Source organism: Rhinopithecus bieti, unplaced genomic scaffold (genome assembly GCF_001698545.2).
Source record: "Rhinopithecus bieti isolate Rb0 unplaced genomic scaffold, ASM169854v2 scaffold_15834, whole genome shotgun sequence".
Lineage (NCBI taxonomy): Eukaryota > Metazoa > Chordata > Mammalia > Primates > Cercopithecidae > Rhinopithecus > Rhinopithecus bieti.
The window spans coordinates 2,590,747-2,611,573 of NW_016808980.1; the positions used below are offsets into that span (position 1 = coordinate 2,590,747).

Genomic DNA, 20,827 nt, shown 5'->3' on the forward strand with positions numbered 1-20,827 from the left:
TACCATTCTACAGTACTGAGCTGAATTCACATTGTTATCAGCCATCAGCATCATCTACCTCCATAACGCTATCATCTTCCCAAACTGAAATTCCACACCCAGTCAACAGTAACGCCCCATTCCCCACACAACCCTAGCCCCGGCAGCCCCTGGCAACCAGCACTCTACTTATGTTTCTACGAATTGGACTACATTGTGTGTGTGTGTGAGATGAAGTCTCACTCTGCTGCTCAGGCTGGAGTGCAGTGGTGCTATTTCAGCTCACCACAACCTTTGCCTCCCAGGTTCAAGCGATTCTCAAGCCTCAGCCTTCAGAGTAGATGGAATTACAGGCACGTGCCACCATGCCTGGCTAATTTTTTGTATTTTTAGTAGAGATGCGGTTACACCATGTTGCCCAGGCTGGTCTCAAACTCCTGGGCTCAAGCGATCCACCTGTCTTGGCCTCCCAAGGTGCTGGGATTACAGACGTGAGCCACCACACCTGGCCAGAACTTAACTAACTTAGATACTGCATGTAAGTTGAATCATACACTTTCTCTGGCTTTTTGGGGGGTTTATTTGTCTGGTTTATGTTGCTTAGCATAACATTCTCAAGGTTCACCCACACTGTAAGGTGCATCAGAATTTCCTTCCTTTTGAAGGCTGAAGACTATTTCATTGTATGTATCATATTCATTTTGAAATTTAATTTTATTGCACCAAGTAAACAGAAGTCTTCAAATTAATTGATCATCTTATAAACTAATCAAATTGCTTGCCATTTTACTGGCTAGCCCTGGGCCATATGAAGAGTCGATTCACCAATTTTTACTCACGTTACAGACAGAACTTTGAAGGCTACTCTGTCACTTAGATCACACCATGAATACTTGTTTGGCTCGCAGTCAAGTTACTAATATGAATGTATTTATCCTCTGAATCCACCATCTAGAGCACACTGACTTGGGCACAATCCCCCTGTCTTTGTCACACTGTTTTACACAAAACCACAATCTCTGTCCCCAGAAAAAGACAAATTCTCACCAAGATGATCTAAATATGCAAAATAGCAAGACAAAATATAAGATAATATATCAAGTATAAAAGAGAGTATAAGCACTGAAAGTTTCAGGGAAAAAGATATGTAGTTTAATATTTACTGATTATTATGGGGGAAGAGTAGAAATAGAACAACATGGGGAAAAGCAGATTGCTAACCCACAGAAGCTCTAAAAAATGACATGCCACACATGCAAGTGATGAGAAATGTTATTCAAAACATACTCTGCTCCAATTTTTTTGTAAAAGCAGATTTTGGTAGACCAAAATCCCCTTTTTCTAAAGTCAAAAGCACTCTAGAAAAAAGTATATCCCAAAGTATTAACAATGATTATCACTTGGTAGTGAGAGCAGAGGTGATTTATGTTTTATTCTTTTGCTAATACAGGTCTTCATTTTTTTCTACTATGAAAATCTATTATTTATATCACTTTAAAAAACCAGGTCAGGCACAGTAGCTCATGCCTGTAACCCTAGCACTTTGGGAAGCTGAGGCGGGTGGATCACTTGAGGTCAGGAGTTCTAGACTAGCCTGGCCCACATGGTAAAACACCATCTCTACTGAAAATATAAAAAACAGCCAGGCATGGTGGCAGGAGCCTGTAATTTCAGCTACTTGGGAGGCTGAGGCAGGAGAATCGCTTGAACCCAGGAAGTGGAGGCTGCAGTGAGCTGAGATCGCACCACTGCACTCTGGCCTGGGCAACAAAGCAAGACTTCATCTCAAAAATAAAATAAATAAATAAATAAATAACCATTTATTCAACCTCCAAATCAGGTAGGCAAATGATTGGTATGTGCCACCAAGCTTTCATTGCACATCTACAGCAGATACTGCTGTCAATCACAACACTATTTCCCTTTGAGCCCATATGCAGGCTCAGAATCAACAGAGCAGTCCCAACAGCCACTATCAACCTTGCAGAGCTGGCTGATGACAGGAGTTCTAAATGACATCCCTAGTATAGACTGCTCAAGGCAAGGAAAGATCTCTGATTCAAGAAAGGGTGGCTTGTGGAGGAATGTGATCTTCCAGTGCCAGAGCCTCAGTGTGGTCCACACTCCTGACTCTGATTGCTTTTGCTTCTCACTCTACAAAGAGATCTGCTCCTTTTAAAAGCCGACGGGCGCCGTGGCTCACACCTACAATCCCAGCACTTTGGGAGGCTGAGTCAGGCAGATCACCTGAGGTCAGGAGTTCAAGACCAGCTGGCCAACATGGTGAAAACCCATCTCTACTAAAAATACAAAAATTAGCTAGGTGTGGTGGTGCATGCCTGTAATCCCAGCTACTTGGGAGGCTGAGACAGCAGAATCACTTGAACCTGGGAGGTGGAGGTTGCAGTGAGCTGAGATCGTGCCACTGCCCTCCAACCTGGGCGATAAGAGCAAAACTCCATCTCAAATAATAATAATAATAATAAAAGCCACAGAATTATCATCTTTGAAAGAGTAAAGAGAAGACGACGTCACGGCAGCCAAACTCAAGCTTGTCGCCTGCTTACCTGATGGGGATGATGTTGGAAAACAAGAGGAGGAAGCGGATGATCTGCAGGTACCAACGACCTGCAAAGTGCTGAAGGGCAACCATGACCAGCGAGACCACCACCAGGGCACCGAAGAGGATCTTGGTGAGGCAGTTCACTTCCAAGTCGAACAGGCCGATCTGTGGGACGAAGCACAAACCGGGGCTTGAGATGAGCTGGAGCAACTCACAGCCTGCCAGAGAGCCAGTCCCTCCCCCACAAACACCTCTACCCCAGGGAGGACAGTGGGACCCATCAATCCTCCTATCTTTGGTCTAAGAACACTGTGCTTCCATGGGCTGGAGTTCATAACAGGCATCCAAGGGAACTCAAAGAATTCTGAAAATTCAAAAACATGTTTACAACTAACGAAGATTTACAGTTGGAAATATCTCAGCAAGTTACTGCTGCGCTGGTTGGTTGGGCACTGCACAGCCTCTACCACCCCGCATAGTGCCTTGGTCTTATAAAATGACTTAGATCCTAAACTCGGAGCACCCTACCCAACACCAACTCAGTAGTGCCTGAAAGTCTGGGGCACACGCCAGTGGTGGAAACCTAATTTTTAGATGGTGCATTAATGGACTTTATTATTTTAATATTTATTTATTAATTTATTTATTTAGAGATAGAGTCTCGCTTTGTCACCCAGGCTGAAGTGCAAGGGCGCAATCTCGTCTCACACCTCCTGGGTTCAGGCGATTCTCCTGCCTCAGCCTCCCGATTAGCTGGGATTACGGCGCCTGCCACCCCACCTGGCTAATTTTTGTATTTTCAGTAGAGACAGGGTTTTACCATGTTGGCCAGGCTGGTCTCAACTCCTGGCCTCAGGTGATCCACCTGGCTCGGCCTCCCAAAGTGCTGGGATTACAGGTGTGAGCCACCACGCCTGGCCCTGGACATTATTATTTTAATAATAACACACTTATTTTCATGTATAGTCTTTTTAAAAGTAGCAAATCATATCCATAACTTCACAGAAATATGCCCCAGGATAAGGCTAAAACATTAAACAAACGATTTTACCGTCGTAATGATGGCTGTAACGTCTAATGGTGGAGTGACCATGACGGAAATTTAGGAGACACAGCATTCCTTTCTGCTATTGACAAAAGACATTATTCCGTAATGTTCTAACTCTTAAAAACTGGAGGAGGGGTAAGCTGGGACGGCGGGTCACGGTTTGAATCAATCACATAGGCCTGCCTGGTCCTCACTGTGTAGCCTGGACAGGGCATGGTGCTTCCTGAAGCCGTTTCTCACAGATAAAGGAAGCACTGCACTCACAGGGCTGTCATGAGGATGAAATGAGATGCATGTGAAGGCTGAAACACAAGACATGCAAACGGCACGTGCTCTGTAGTTTAACCTAAAAGCACAAAAAATGCTGGGTGCCATGGCTCACACCTGTAATCCCAGCACTTTGGGAGGGCGAGGCGGGAGGATCACTTGAGGTCCGGTGCTTGAGACCAGCCTGCCCAACATTGTGAAATCTCATCTCTACTATAAATACAAAAATTAGTCAGGCATGGTTGTACATGCCTGTAGTCCCAGCTACTTAGGAGGCGGAGGTGGCAGGATCGCTTGAGCCCGGGAGGCAGAGGTTACAGTGAGCCAAAATGGAGCCACTGTATTCCTGCAAGGGCAACAAAGTGAGACCCTGTCTCAAAAAAAAAAAAAAAAAAGCACAAAAAATGTCATATATCCACACATATGTGACTACATGTTTATGTATTGTATTATATATGTGTATGTATATGTATTTATGTGTATACACACACACACGCATATGCATAAAAAGATAATGTCTGTATAAATATCACTCTCAGGTGTTCCTATTTTAATATCTCGCCACTCACCCACCAGAACCAACCAGCCCACGGCTGGTCAATGCACCCCATGACCTCGTACACACCTTGCTTCGGGGATTTGAGGTATTCATGACACTCCGGAGTTCTCTGCCAGTGTAAAGAACAACACCCACAACGGTACCTAAAATGGAAAAAAAAAAGAAAAGTAGTATTAATACAGACAGGCAGGCTTGCAGATAGAAGAGTCTGATCCTTTTGAGAGACTGGTTTCTTTTTTTTCTTTTTTATTTTTGAGACAGAGTCTTGCTCTGTTGCCCAGGCTGGAGTCTGGAGTGCAGTGGCGAAACATGGACTCACTGAAAGCCTCCCAGGTTCAAGCGATGCTCCTGCCTTAGTCTCCTGAATAACTGGGATTACAGGCATGCACCACCATGTCTGGCTAATTTTTGGTTTTATTATTATTATTATTATTGTTTGAGACGGAGTTTTACTCTTGTTGCCCAGGCTACAGTGCAATGGTGCAATCTCGGCTTACCGCAACCTCTACCTCCTGGGTTCAAGCAATTCTCCTGCCTCAGCCTCCTGAGTAGCTGGGATTACAGGCACCTGCCACCACACCCAGCTAATTTTTGTATTTTTAGTAGAGACAGGGTTTTACCATGTTGGCCAGGCTGGTCTTGAACTCCTGACTTCAACTGATCCATCTGCCTTGGCCTCCCAAAGTGCTGGGATTACAGGCGTGAGCCACCACGCCCAGTCTCTTTTTTTTGAAAGAGGGTCTTACTCTGTTGCCGAGGCTAGAGTGCAGTGGCACAATCACATTAATGGCTCACTGCAGCTTCAACATCCTGGGCTCAAGTGATCCTCCCACCTCAGCCTCCCAAGTAGCTGGGACCACAGGCAATGCCACCATGCCCGGCTAATTTTTGTGTTTTTTGTAGAAATGAGGTCTCACTATGTTGCCCAGGCTGGTCTTGAATTCCTGGGTTCAAGTGATTCTCCCACCTTCGCCTCCCAAAGTGCTTGGATTACAGGCATGAGCCACGTCGCCTGACCTAGAGACCATGTTCAAAACCCAACAGCCACACTATAAGAACATGACAGGTCTTACATTAGAGCCAAACCAAGGGCCAAACCAATGATCTGTGGCTACACTGACCAACAGAACAGCCACTAACCACTGAAAACCCTCTAAGTTTAAATTCAGTTAAATTAAATACAGCGCCCACCCTCCCTAGCCCCATTTCATGGCCACATGAGCTAGGAGCTACCTCATGGAACACTGAAGACTCAGAGCCTTCTCCTTACCACAAAACTTGTACTGGTGAATGCTGGTCTACAGGACCCAGCGGCTTCTAACGGAAGGAGACTGGGGAAAGGGGGGGCTTGTCCTTTGTGCCCCCGGTCATAGAGGCTTCCAGAGGTGTCTAGAATATTCCTACCTTCATCAACTATTATGGAAACTTGGAAAGAGATGTTTCTCTTTAGAGCACATTCTTCCTGCTCAGCCTGATCCCTTTCAGCCTAACTTACCCATTTGGGGGACGCCTGTCCCAAGGACCATTCTTTTCTAAGAACTCCCCACCCCTTCTAGCCCCCAGGCACAACAAGAAAAGGCATCAATCCTTCGAAAGTCAACAATTTACTGAAGAAATAAACATGGCCAGTGAACAAGAGGAAAATGCTCAATCTAGTAAATAATCAAAAAATGCAAAATAAACCATTTTTATCCCAATGAGACTGGCAAAAATTCAAAAAACTGAGAACGACCAGGGTTAGCCAACAGCGGGGAAAGTAAATCCTATCATACACACTGCTGGCCGACGTGCACACTGGTGTGATCTATTTTAAAGAGAAATTTGGCAGTATCTGTCAAAATTTTACTTCTCTCCCCTTCTCAGTGTGTGCCAAGAAAATCAACACAGTGGGAAAGATAGAGAATAAAGAAGGAAACCATGAAATACTGCATCACAGGGAGTGAGCGGTGCTAGGCTGAAAGTCAAGTCAAGCGGAGAAACAGGCAGGACCGGGTGGCGGGGCGGGGGGCAGGAGGCGGAGGGGCAGGCAGTTTGTACTGTCTCCGTTCACGTCATCTGAGCCAAAACTTGGAACACGAAGGAGCCAGCCCTGCCAAGCTCTCAGGGAAGATCCCAGGAATACAAGCAATTTGGTCTCTGCTGGAAAGAGAAAACACCTCCTTCTCTGTGCTCTCTCCCCCTCAGCCTCAGGAATGCCACTGTCGAGGGATACAAAAATCCAAAAAGGTTGAAGCACATCTGCAGTAAAGAGCCCACCTCCAAATGCAGCGCTGGGACCACGTCTTGGACAAAGAGCCCTAGGAGGAGGTGCTGAAGTCCTTCCAGGGTCTAACACACTCAGCCAGGCAAACAATGTTCTCCAGGACAATGCAGTTCCCTTCCAGGGAGGCTCCCAGCAGATGGCAGGCCAGGGAGAGCTTGCGGTGGCTTCTCGGCAGATGGCAGGCTCCTGTGAACACAGGCAGCCCCTCCCTTCAGGCCCCTGTCACCACAGCAGATGGCTGGACAGTGGGAGTCGAGCCCGGGCTGAGCTTGGGATAACCACACAACCGCTGCATCCACTCCTAAGCAGATGCAGCTCAGCCTCAGTCCCCAGAGGTCAGGGTTAGAGAGGGCCCCAGTAACAAGGGGGACCCCAAAGGGAGTGTCTCCCACACCTGGCCTGGCCAACCTTGATGCCATCAAATGCTGCTGAAAATGGCCTTTCCCATCCCATGCCTTCTTGTGCTCAGGACACAGGCTCTGCCTCCACAAGATCCAAACCCCAGCCTCGTCCTCAGTGAGGCCACCACCTGGAGAGGATGCACACAACGGATGCGCATTGGCTTGGTCTGCACGGTGCTTTCAAGGTTCTGAATAACTGGCCACTTTTAAATTCAGGAGTTTGCCCATTAAAAAAAAAAAAAAAAAGAGGCCAGGCACAGTGGCTCCCACCTGTAATCCCAGCACTTTGGGAGGCCGAGGCAGGTGGATCACCTGAGGTCAGGAGATCTCAGGTTGAGACCAGCCTGGCCAACGTGGCAAAACCCCATCTCTACTAAAAATATAAAAATCAGCCCGGCTTGGTGGCACATGCCTGTAATCCCAGCTACTTGGGAGGCTGAGGCAGGAGAACTGCTTGAACCCGGGAGGCGGAGGTTGCAGTGAGCCAAGATCACGCCACTGCACTCCAGCCTGGGTGACGGACTGAGACTCTGTCTAGGAAAACAAAAAGAAAAAAAAATCTTAAAAAAGAGATCTCTGGCTTTTCCTGGAAGAGTGGAAGATCTGATGACACTGAGTCCACGTTCCTCATGCTACACCCAGTGAGTGTTGAAGAACAACCACTTCTTAGGCGCGTGCTCTGAGCTCACCATGGTCCCCATCCACCACTATCCACTCCTTTAAATCCCCTGCCCAATTTGTAACTGTTGACCCGAAAGTATCCACCCCTAGGCCTCTGGTCCCCTCCTTCCCCTGCTGTCACCTCTGCAGTCCCTCCTTGCTCTCAAGGTTCTCTTCACTCCCACCCTCTGCAGCCTGTAGGCCACGCAGCCCTTTCCATTCTCCCAGCCAGTGTCCATCTGGTTTCTCCAAAAGGCCAAGAGGTCACGGTCAGGCATTTCACGGAATTCTAACTGACTCTCTGGAACAGCGTGGTGCTGCCTTGGGGTCAGGGCTATTCTGTGACCCCTTTGTTCCTCATCCACAACAAAATAAATGCTGAACCCGAGAATCAGCATTTGGAAATGTGTGTTTTTTTTTTTTTGAGACGGAGTCTCACTCTGTTGCCCAGGCTGGAGTGCGATGGCATGATTTCAGCTCACTGCAAGCTCTGCCTCCCGGGTTCATGTCATTCTCCTGCCTCAGCCTCCCGAGTAGCTGGGACTACAGGCACCCGCCACCACACCCAGCTAATTTTTTGTATTTTTAGTAGAGATGGGGCTTCACCGTGTTGGCCAGGATGGTCTCCATCTCCTGACCTCGTGCTCCGCCCGCCTCGGCCTCCCAAAGTGCTGGGATTACAGGCGTGAGCCACTGCACCCGGCTGTAAATTTTTATACCAATTAAATACTGCCGCAATATTCGGGCATGTGATCAGAGGAGTCGTCTCATCAAATGGGGTATAGACCACGGAGGCACTATCAAACTGTTGTGGGCCGGGCGCGGTGGCTCACACTTCTATTCCCAGCACTTTGGGAGGCTGAGGCAGGTGGATCACTTGAGGTCAGGAGTTCGAGACCAGCCTGGCCAACATGGTGAAATCCCGTCTCCACTAAAAATATAAAACTTATGTAGGCGTGGTGATGGGTGCCTGTAACCCCAGCTACTGGGGAGGCCGACTCAGAAGAATAGCTTGAACCCTGGAGATGGAGGTTGCAGTGAGCCGAGATCGCACCACTGCACTCCAGCCTGAGTGACAGAGTGAGACTCTGTCTCAAAAAAAAAAAAAAAAAAAACAAAAACAAAAAACCTGTTGTGGCAAGGTGCACATAGTGTGGCTGCATATTACTCATGCACAGAGGCAGGACCACAAATCAATCTTCTACACATTAGGAGGAAAACCCAACAAACCGGGCCCTCTCCACTAAAAGCCTGAGAACTGGGCTAGAGCACCAGTTCTTCTCATCTTCTAAGAGGTGGCTGTTCCTCAACCTGGGCTCTGTAACATTCAGGCCACCTTCTCGGCCAAGCCCCTGGTCCTCCTCCATCCCTTCCCTTATCCATCACTCTTGTGCTGCCTCAGCCTTGCAGCCCTGCCTTGGCTACCATGGCAACCACATCTTCTACAAACTGATGCCAGCTGATGCAGCTGGATCGCAGCACTGCTTGGCAAGCTTTTTTCTTTTTTTTTAAACTTCCAACAGATAACAGCAGACCTGTTATCTGTTATCTGTAACCGAGAGGCAGGAGTTACATTCTATAGGGAACACAGAAGTGAAATCTCACATAATTAAGATGACTCTTGCTGGCTGTTCCTTGTGTTGAGAACTAGAAGGCAATGGCTTATGTTTACATTAGAATCAGAGGGCAATTAGATGTCTACTCAGTGAGAGGCAGGGGAAACTGAGGCCAATTAAGGAAGCAGTCAATGCCCAGACGCTCATACTGACTCCAAATCATACACCCACTAAGGGGCAGGGCAGGCAATGCCATCAGATCACTGCTGTGCTCTCTCTCCCCTGCTTACCCCCTAAAATAACCAAGCATACAGAGAGGAATTCAGACAAGGGATCTTTAACTCCACAAGGCATCTCCCATGAACTGTCTGAAACATCTTTCCTCTTCAAGATGCCAGTTTGCCTTCCACTCTCCTCCTCCCAGGAGATGACCTCTCCAAGGCATGTGACCTTGAGCAAGTTGCTTAGCCTGAGGCTCAGTGCCTCATCCCATTAAATGTCCTCGTGTAATGTTATGAGACCAAATCAAGAGAATGGCAGCAAAACAGTTCGCTGATTAAAAGTAACTGATAATGAAGACTTAATTAGTACTGCTCATCTCTGAGATTAAGACTGACAAGCCTTTCCAACATTGCTCCTTCCACGCCAGGTTTCTCTGCATTTTCAGCTCAACTATTTTCCTTTTTACTGGTTTCAGAGGAAATACAAAAAACTCTCTCCCATTTCTTCTATAGCCCATCCTAAATTTCTTTTTTTTTTTTTTTTTGAGGAGTCTCACTCTCGCCTAGGCTGGAGTGCAGTGCTACAATTTAGGCTCACTGCAAGCTCCACCTCGCAGGTTCAAGCAATTCTCCTGCCTCAGCCTCCCAAGTAGCTGGGACTACTACAGGTGCATGCTACCATGCCTGGCTAATTTTTGTATTTTTAGTAGAGATGGGGTTTCACCATGTTGGGCAGCCTGGTCTTGAACTCCTAACCTCAAGTGATCCACCCGCCTCAGTCTCCCAAAGTGCTGAGATTACAGGCGTGAGCCACCATGCCTGGCCTCCATCCTAAACTTCCAATAAACCATAAATCCCATGTTGTGGGCATAGGCATCTGTCTCTTAAGGCACTACCACAGTACTGGGACCGGCAATGGATCTCAGCACAGAACAGGTGTGCTCTTGCTGCATGAAAAGGAGGAAGGAAGAAGAAAATCACCAGAAGGAAAAACAAACAGGCATATGAAAATGCATTTATGGCCGGGCGCAGCGGCTCAAGCCTGTAATCCCAGCACTTTGGGAGGCCAAGACAGGTGGATCACGAGGTCAGGAGATCGAGACCATCCTGGCTAACACGGTGAAACCCCGTCTCTACTAAAAAATACAAAAAACTAGCCGGGCGAGGTGGCGGGCGCCTGTAGTCCCAGCTACTCGGGAGGCTGAGGCAGGAGAATGGCGTGAACCCGGGAGGCGGAGCTTGCAGTGAGCTGAGATCCGGCCACTGCACTCCAGCCTGGGCGACAGAGCGAGACTCCGTCTCAAAAAAAAAAAAAAAAGAAAAGAAAATGCATTTATTACTGAAATGTTAACATTTTCAGTAACCAAGGTGGTGGTTACCCTTGGGCGGGTGTGGGGGAGCCAGAAGGGAGTGGAGGGGAGCTTCTTCGGGGCTGGGAAGTGATAATACCCTGCTCCTTGATCTGGGTGCTAGCCACACAAATGCTAAGTGTGTTAAAATCCATCAAGCACAGGGTGGAAGGAGGGTGAGGATCAGAGAACACTACCTACCGGGTACTGTGCTTACTGCCTGGGTGACAATATCATCTGTACACCAAACCTCCGCAACATACAATTTGCCCGTGTGACAAACCTGCACGTGTACCCCCAAACCTAAAATAAAAGTTGGAAAGAAAAAAAACATCCACTAAGCACTATGTTTAGGATTTTCTGTGTATGTACTATCCTTCCACAAAAGGTTTAGAAAAGAAGAAATGGTGAACTGTCCACAAAAAATGAAGTCCATCCTATTCATGTGGCTGTCTAGTAAGGAGACAGGCACATGACAGGCAGTCATGAATTTCCAGCCCCGCCCATGCCAGATGAAACAGGACATGACAACTTTACCTTCATCTTGTTCTCATCACCTTTAACACCTCCCTATTCCACCCAAAGACACGAGCATTTGACACAGACATCCTCTACTCTAAAGTGTGTTGCTTTTCATTGTATCCTTTTTTTTTTTTGAGACAGAGTTTCCCCTCTGTGGCCCAGGCTTGAGGTGCAATGACGCGCCTGTAGTCCCAGCTACTCGGGAGGCTGAGACCAGAGAATAGCATGAACTTGGGAGGCGGAGCTTGCAGTGAGCCAAAATCACACCACTGCACTCCAGCCTGGGCGACTGAGCAAGACTCCATCTCAGAAAAAAAAGGTGCAACCTCTGCCTCCCGGGTTTAAGTGATTCTCCTACCTCAGCCTCCCGAGTAGCTGAGATTACAGGCACGTGCCACCACACCCAGCTAACTTTTTGTATTTTTAGTAGAGACGGAATTTTACTATGTTGGCCAAGCTGGTCTTGAACTCCTGACCTCAGGTGATCCACCCGCATTGGCCTCCCAAAGTGCTGGGATTACAGGCCTGAGTCACTGCATTCAAGACCAGCCTGACCAACATGGTAAAACCTCATCTTTACTAAAAATACAAAAAATTAGCCAGGCGTGGTGGCTCACACCTGTAATCCTAGAACTTTGGGAGGCTGAGGCGGGTGGATCATGAGGTCAGGAGGTCGAGACCACCCTGGCTAACACAGTGAACCCCGTCCCTACTAAAAATACAAAAAAATTAGCCAGCCTGGTGGCGGGTGCCTGTAGTCCCAGCTACTTTGGAGGCTGAGGCAGAAGAATGGCATGAACCTGGGAGGCAGAGCTTGCAGTGAGCCAAAATCACACCACTGCACTCCAGCCTGGGCGACTGAGCAAGACTCCATCTCAGAAAAAAAGAATAATAATAAATAATAATAATAATAATAAATAGGGTCTTGCTCTGTCACCCAAACTGGAGTACACTAGTGATCACAGCTCACTGCAGCCTTGACCTCCAAGCTCAAGCAATCTTCCCACCTCAGCCTCCCATATAGCTAGGACCAAAGTCATACAACACAACACCTGGATAATGTTTTGTTTTGTTTTTTTAATTTACTTTTTTTTAAGACAGAGTCTCACTCTGTCACCCAGGCTGGAGTGCAGTAGCATGATCTCGGTTCACTGCAAGCTCCGTCTCCCGGGTTCACACCATTCTCCTGCCTCAGCCTCCCAAATAGCTGGGACTACAGGTGCCCACCACCAGGCTGGCTAATTTTTTTGTATTTTTAGTAGGGACAGGGTTCACTGTGTTAGCCAGGATGGTCTCGATCTCCTGACATTGTGATCCGCCCGCCTCAGCCTCCCAAAGTGCTGGGATTATAGGCATGAGCCACCGTGCCCGGCCATGTTTTATTTTTTGTAGAGATGGGTTTTCATCATATTGCCTAGGCTGGTCTCAAACTCCTGAACTCAAGCAATCCTCCTGCCTTGGTCTCCCAAAGTGCTAGGATTACAGGTGTGAGCTACTGCGCCCAGCCTCATTTTACACTTTCATTCCCCGTAAGGCTGCTTGTTCACACAGGGTCAGATACTCAGACTGGGCCTAAAGGTCTGGAGCCTGGAGTCTGACCTGAGGTAGTATTCCCTTGCCAGTTAGTTCTCCTAACTCTATTCCTTAAACCAAGTATTTTAATATAAGACTATACAAACACTCCAAAAAAAGTCAGTGGATATTTTTATAATTTTAGAGCAGAGAAAATTTTCTTAGCATGGCACAAAAAACAGAAACCATAAACAAAAGACCCCAGCCTGGGAAACATGACAAAACTCCGTCTCTACAAAACATACAAAAAGTTAGCCAGGTGTGGTGAGGTGTGCCTACAGTCCCAGCTATTCAGGAGGCTGAGGTGGGAGAATCATTTGAACCCAGGAGGTCGAGGCTGCAGTGAGCCCTGATCATGTCACTGCACTACAACCTGGGTGATAGATCAAGACCCTGTCTTGAAAAGAAAAAAAGATCAACAGGTCTGACTAGATAAAAACTGCAAACTTTAGTTCCAAAATACTAATGAGATCAAGTGAAACAGTCATTGCAATTAAGGCAACAAATAAAAGATCAATATTCTTATGACATAAACAATTCTTACAAATTATTTTTTAAAAGCCCATAAGCAGAAAAAATGGACACAGGACACAAACTGGCCATTCACACATATATTTAAGAAAATACAAATAAATAGTAAACATAAAGGAAGATATTTGTACAAATAATTTTTCTAAAGGCAAATCAATATGTTAACATATGTCCGGTATCTATCACATGGGCAAAAATTAAAAAGTCAGACAAACACACTGCTGGCTAGGTACACATATAAGTTAAGACTATCTGGTGCCAGGAGGCAGAGTCTGGAGAATGGCATGTAACCGGGAGGCGGAGGTTGCAGTGAGCTGAGATCACGCCACTGCACTCTAGCCTGGGCGACAGTGCGAGACTCCATCACAAAAAAAAAAAAAAAAAAAAAAGATTATCAGGAGAAGAGGCAAGTTTGCTGGTTGAATCAAAACATAAAATGCATATGCCCTTCCAACAGCAATCCTGTTTCTATGAAAACATAGGCATATGCCTGTAATCTCAGCGCTTTAAGAGGCCGAGGCAGGTGCATCATGAGGTCAGGAGTTGGAGACCAGCCTGAGAAACATGGTGAAATCTCATCTCTACTAAAAATACAAAAGCAATTAGCGGGGCGTGGTGGCAGGCCCCTGTAATCCCAGCTACTTGGGAGGCTGAGGCAGGAGAATTACTTGAACCTGGAAAGGTGGAGGTTGCAGTGAGCCGAGATCACACTATACTCCAGCCTGGGAAAGGAGGAGGAGGAAAGGAGAGGACAGAACAGGAAAGGACAGGGCAGGACGGGAAAGGAAAGGAAAAAATGTAGGCAATATAAAAATTTAAAATTTCCGTATGGTAAAAGAAAATAAAGCCCATCACAAACAAAAACAAAAGACAAACAAAAAACTGAAAAAATATTTATAATCCACAACAAGTATAAGTTTGAGATTCTTTCCTCTATAAGACATTCTAACAAAGTAATGAGAAAAGAACCACAAAGGAAAGTAGATAGACCAGAATACTAAGAATTAGCTGACAGGTAGAAAGACATTCAACTGTATTTCCAATTAAATCAAAATTAAAACAGTAGGCTGGGCGCGGTGGCTCATGCCTGTAAACCCAGCATTTTGGGAGGCTGAGGCGGGCAGATCACCTGAGGTCAGGAGTTCGAGACCAGCCTGGCCAACATGGTGAAATCCCACCTTTACTAAAAATACAAAAATTAGCTGGGGGTGGTTGTACACACCTGTAATCCCAGCTACTGGAGAGGCTGAGGCAGAAGAATCACTTGAACCCGGGAGGCGGAGGTTGCAGTGAACCAACATGGGCGCCACTGCACTCCAGCCTGAGTGACAGAGACAGAGACTCTTTTTTTTTTTTTTTTTTAAAGCCAACTAGTAACTTACAAAGAAACAAAACAGACAGATGCAAAGATGAACACCTGCCAGGTAATCTAGGAAATTCAAACTGAATGAGATACTTATTTTTCAGTCAAATTATCAAAGAACAAAAAATAATTAATTATTTGTTAATAAATGACTTGAAAACGGGAAAAAATTGGTTCAGGTGACGTGGGTGGAAAGTGGTGAGGAGGGGCGGGATGTGAACGTCTGCATGCTGCGTGCCCTGGGTGGCGGCGCCCAGGCGTGGCCCAGGCATGACCGTGCAGAATGTCTCGCTCTTGAGTCATCAGGGGGCCTGAGAGATGTTCCAAAGTATGATGAAAACAAAGGCAGGCAGTGGAAATAAAATGTGGCAAAAAAAACCTCAAGGGAGAGTGCATCTCTGCCTATTTGTACGAAGTACTGCACATGTGGATGGTGACACATGGTACTCTGGGGATAGTTTGTGCTGCTTCATTCCCTCTCCTTGCCACACAGGATCCTAATCGAGTGTCTACCGGACTAAAGAGCGACAAAGAAGGAACAGGCAAGGTGGTTTACACCTACGATCCCAGCATTTTGGCTGAAGCAGAAGGATCACTTGAGTCCAAGAGTTTGAGACCAGCCTGGGCAAGAGTGAGATCCCCATGTCTAAAAAAGTATTTAAAAATTAGCTGGGCATGGCGGCATGCACTTGTAGTCCCAGCTCTTTGGGAGACTGAGGCAGGAGGACTGCCTGAGCCCAGGAGTTAGAGGCTGCAGCGAGCCATGATTGCACCCCTGCACTCCAGCCTGGGTGACAGAATAAGACCCTGTCTCAAAAGAAAAAAAAAAAAATGAACAAATGAATGAATGAAAGAGAGAAGCAACCAGCAGAGGAAAATAGCTTGATGGTGGAGAGTGGAGAATACTATGTTTGAAGAATGGAAAAAATTGATTCCTCTAATAGTAAAGACAGAAAGTCACCAGCAGTAGAATTATAATACTAATTATACTATTAAGTTAATGATATCACAAAATGTAAGAAAATGATGGCGACACAGTAAGTTCTGTTTCTGGAGCACAATGCCTAGGTTCAAGTTCCAACTGTGCCTTTTACCTGCTGTGTGACCTCAGAGCAAGTTACTTAACCTCACTCAGCCTCAGTTCCGTCATCTGCAGAATGGGCATAATATGAATAATACTATCTACCCTCAGGGTGCCTTTAGGAGGGTTACGTGCAGTGTGAAACACACATCAGCACCCAGCACAGGGCCTGACACATGGGCTGCATGCCGCTGATGTTACCCACTGCTATCAGGGGTCATATTCAGCCCATGCAGTCAGGATCAGTATCATCCCAGCACTGAGAGACACCAATGGGCTGGGCGCAGTGGCTCACGTCTGTAATCCCAGCACTTAGGGAGGCTGAGGTGGGTGGATCACTTGAGGTCAGAAGTTTGAGACGAGCCAGGCCAACATGGTGAAATCCCATCTCTACTAAAAATACAAAAATTAGCCAGTGTGGTGGTACGGGCCTATAATTCCAGCTACTTGGGAGACTGAGACACAAGAATTGCTTGAACCCGGGAGGGCAGAGGTTACAGTGAGCCAAGATTGTGCCACTGTGCTCCAGCCTAGGCGACAGAGTAAGAACTTGTCTCAAAAAAAAGAGAAAAAGAAAAAGAAAGGCACCAACATCCACTTCCTCTTGGTGTTTAAACACAGAAGCTGCAGCTCATCAGGCCCACGCCCTTTCCTAGGGCCCCAGCACGGCAGTCCCAGCGCAATATACCCTACAAACACAACCTCCAGCCAGAACATCCAGGCTGCCTCCAGCTCTGGGACAGATTAGAATGTCAATCGGAAGAGGCAATGACAGCTATTCCCAGCGTGGACGCTGCAAAAAGGTCCACAGGCCATGCCAGCTTCTCCCCCAGGCGTCTCTAAGTGTCCGAGCTGCAATTAGATGTCAGTTTAATTCCCTGGAGGTGTCGGAACAAGTGGAAAATGCCATTTGAACGAGCACTCATTTTTCCAACTGACAGATGATTATTCTAATTACGAAAGGATTTTCTTTCCTTTTCAAATTGCTACCACATTCCTCGAAATGGCGCCTTACCTGATGCAACCACGGTGCCAGCCCACAGCGTGTTCTCTATGCTCAGGCTCTCGCTGATCGGGGGGTCGCTGTCTTCCTGGAAAAGACCACACGGACACACGTTCACCCCGCACGGCTTCCCCGGAATCCACAGGCTGCTTCTAGCCTGGTCCGCTCGCGATATCCCCCTGAGGAAACTGGGGGCCCGGTTAGGAAGCCAACAGCTCCAGCATGAGGGGAGGGCCGAGCTCTTCCACCACTGCCCTTGGGGTTTTCATCTCCCACAGAAATACGTGAAAAAGTTGGCCTGTGATTTAAGAAGCGCAGGCCTCTTAGCACTGAAAAATGTTTCACAAGGTAAGAATCAAAACGTAAAAGCAAACCAATCAGGCTGTTTGCAGGGCAACTTTGTTTGTGGCTTATAGAAAGAGAACGTGGACAATGTAATGTAGGTTCTAGAAATCTGTTGACCCATATTCCTAAAATAATTTTTTTTTTTTTTGAGACAGAGTCTCACTCTGCTGCCCAGGCTGAAGGGCAGTGGTGTGATCTTGGCCCACTGCAACCTCCACCTCCCAGGTTCAAGCAGTTCTCCTGACCTCAGGGGATCCGCCCACCTCAGCCTCCCGAAGTGCTGGGATTACAGGTGTGAGCCACCACGCCAGGCCTCCTAAAACAAATCAAATCCAAATTTAATTTCTCTTCTGAAAGGTCTGGAAGTGGCTTAAAAATTATGAAAACAGCAGATAGGATTTGTATGAATAAAAGAGGACAACAGTTGGGTGTGGTGGCTCACGCCTGTAATCCCAACACTTTGGGAAGCCAAGGTGGGTGGATCACCTGAGGTCAGGAATTCAAGACCAGCCTGGCCAACATGGTGAAACCCCATCTCTATAAAATACAAAATTAGCCAGGCATGATGGCGGGTGCCTGTAATCCCAGCTACTCAGGAGGCTGAGGCAGGAGAATCGCTTGAACCTGGGAGGCAGAGGTTCCAATGAGCCGAGATCATGCCACTGCACTCTAGCCTGGGCGACAGAAGGAGACTGCCTCAAAAAAAAAAAAAAGGCCAAGTACGGTGGCTCATGCCTGTAATCCCAGCACTTTGGGAGGCCGAGGCGGGCAGATCATGAGGTCAGGAGATCGAGACCATCCTGGCTAAGAGTGAAAACCTGTCTCTACTAAAAATACAAAAAACTAGCCGGGTACGGTGGCAAGTGCCTGTAGTCCTAGCTACTTGGGAGGCTGAGGCAGGAGAATGGCGTGAACCCGGGACACGCGGCTTGCAGTGAGCCGAGATCGCACCACTGCACTCCAGCCTGGGTGACAGAGCGAGACTCTGTCCCCCCCAAAAAAAAAAAAAACAGAGGACATAGATCCTTCTGAAGGACAGAGAAAGAAAAACTGCTTTCAGACGTCAGCGTTCATGTGAATTACAGCAAAGCTTGGCTCTAAGTTGTCGGGTCATTCAAGCCGTTTCAAGGCAAGAAGAAAATTCCAGTTGTGTTGACCTTACTGAGAAACAATACGTTGGCTTTCAAGGTGGTGCCTTCTTTACGTCCCCACTCGGCATAAAACTACTTCCTGACAAAGAACTATCAGTACTTCTTAGTCTTCATCCCTTACACACTCCCGGTGACAGGATCCTGTGTGAAGTAAGCTCACTTACTCGGGTAAAAGTTCCCACGAAGTTGTGAATGTCAATATTTGGCTCTTCCGCATACACATACGATCGAATCTGAAGAAGGTCCTGTTCAACAGAAGTCACATTCGGGAGTCAAAACAAAATCACTTCACAATTTAAGACTTCAGGAGGCATCCACTATTTTTCAAAAGCAACTATATTTCCCACACACAGCAAACAGGCCCTTAAAATTACAGGGAAGGTGGAAACAAGAGGAAAGTCCTCTGTTAAGTAAGTTTAGGAGTCGCTGCATACAGTATCTCAAGACACCCTGAGAGACTGTACAGTGAAGACCCTTGTTTCTCTATATTTACCCAGCACTTTCTAGACTTGATGGGGTGATGCTACACACCTATGAATACCCTGGAAAGTGGCAGATCCTCCTCTGCTAAATTCTGGCTTGCAAGACTTGTCTGTACCATTGAAAATACTCATTCAAGCTAGGCGTGGTGGCTAACGCCTATAATCCCAGCACTTTGGGAGGATGAAGTGGGTGGATCACTTGAGGCCAGGAGTTCGAGACCAGCATGGCCAACATGTTGAAATCCTGTCTCTACTAAAAATACAAAAAAGTTAGCCAGGCGTGGTGGCGCGTGCCTGTAATTGCAGCTACTCGGGAGGCTGAGGCAGGAGAATCGCTTGAACTCGGGAGGCGGAGGTTGCAGTAAGCCGAAATCACGCCACTGCACTCCAGCCTAGATGACAGAGTGAGACTCCATCTCAAAAAAAAAAAAAAAAAGAAAGAAAGAAAACACTCATTCAACAAATGATTACTGGGCATCTACTCTGTATAAACCTCTGGGAAGAACTAAAAAAGCAAGTAAGAACGCCTCCCACCCATAAGGATGGCTGCTATCAAAACAAAAACAAAAACAAGTATGATGAAGAGGTGGAGAATCTGGAGGCCCTGTGCACTGTTGCTGGGAACGTCAGATGTTGCAACAGCTATGGAAACAGCACGGCACTTCCTCAAAAAATTAATCAGAAAACTACCAAATAATCCAGTCATTCCACCTCCGGGTATACACCCAAAAGAACTGAAAGCAGGAACATGACATGATCATCTGTCCACCCATGTACGTAGCAGAATTATTCACAACAGCCAAGAAGTGGAAGCAAGTCAAACAAGCATCAGTGGATGAATGGATAAACAAAGTGTGGTCTGTCCATGTAATGGAATATTACTCAGCCTTAAAAAAGAAGTTCTGACACAGGCTACGATACGGATGAACCTAGAAGAAGACATTATGCTCAGTGAAATACACCAGTCACAAAAAGACAAAAACTAAGTGATTCCACTTATAGGAGGAACTCAGAGTAGTTTAATTCATAGAGACAGAAAACAGAAAGATGCTCGCCAGGGGTTGGGCCAAGGCGGGAATGAAGTTACTGCTTAATGAGTCGAGAGTTCTAGTTTTGAAAGATGAAAAAAGTTCCAAAGATGAACATGGCTGATGCCTGCAGGACAAGGTCAGTGTGCTTCATGCCACTGACCTGTGCACTTAACAATGATTACGATGGTAGATTTTATGTTATGTGTCTTTTAGCGCAATTTTTTAAAAAGCAAACAAGGAGTCAACCTTAGGTGATAAGAAAGCCCAAAAGTGAAAGATCCGGGCAAAAACGACATTTCAAAGCAGCATATGTGAAGTGGCACAAGACAGGTACAAGCAGGGGAGCAGCAGGCACTTCCAGAACAAAGAAGAAAGGAAGTAGACGGGGATGGGCAACAGGAAAGGCGACAGAGGGGGCAGGGGTGAAGCCCAGGAGGAGGAAGGGACAGGCCAAAGCGCAGTGTGGAATGGAAGTAAGTTCAGAAGCAGAAAGCCCCATCGAGCGGGGACAGGACGGAATGATTCCCTGCACTGGCACAGGCGGGTCCCAAGAGGAAATGGCAGGGCGTGGCCCAGATCATGCAACAAGTTAAAGGCCAAGCTAACAATGGATGATTATGTCATATATACACCAACTCACACATATATATGGCATGAGGACAGGAGGTTATATTATAGAGTCGTTTTTTTCTCAGTTGCTTTTCTTCTTTTTTTTTTTTTTTTTGAGATGGAGTCTTGTTCTGTTGCCAGGCTGGAGTGCAATGGTGCAATCTCGTCTCACTGCAACCTCTGCTTCCCAGGTTCAAGTCATTCTCCTGCCTCAGCCTCCCGAGTAGCTGTGACTACAGGCGCATGCTACCACACCCAACTAATTTTTTTT

The 20,827-nt window shown here is 46.8% G+C and overlaps 1 protein-coding gene across 3 annotated transcripts in view; it reads right to left on the reverse strand.

Moving 5' to 3' along the window:
• ATP9A (ATPase phospholipid transporting 9A) overlaps positions 1–20,827 on the reverse strand; it is a 181,178-nt gene that overhangs the window by 80,846 nt on the left and 79,505 nt on the right. For all 3 annotated transcript variants that reach the window (XR_001888369.1, XM_017888155.1, XM_017888156.1), the window contains exons 8-11: positions 18,599–18,679; positions 16,951–17,026; positions 4,483–4,559; positions 2,547–2,707 (exon numbers count right to left, since the gene is read on the reverse strand). Coding sequence is in view for 2 of the 3 variants with exons in the window: in XM_017888155.1 (XP_017743644.1) it covers positions 2,547–2,707; positions 4,483–4,559; positions 16,951–17,026; positions 18,599–18,679 (395 nt within the window). In the remaining variant the exon portion in view is untranslated. The remainder of the gene's footprint in view (positions 1–2,546; positions 2,708–4,482; positions 4,560–16,950; positions 17,027–18,598; positions 18,680–20,827) is intronic.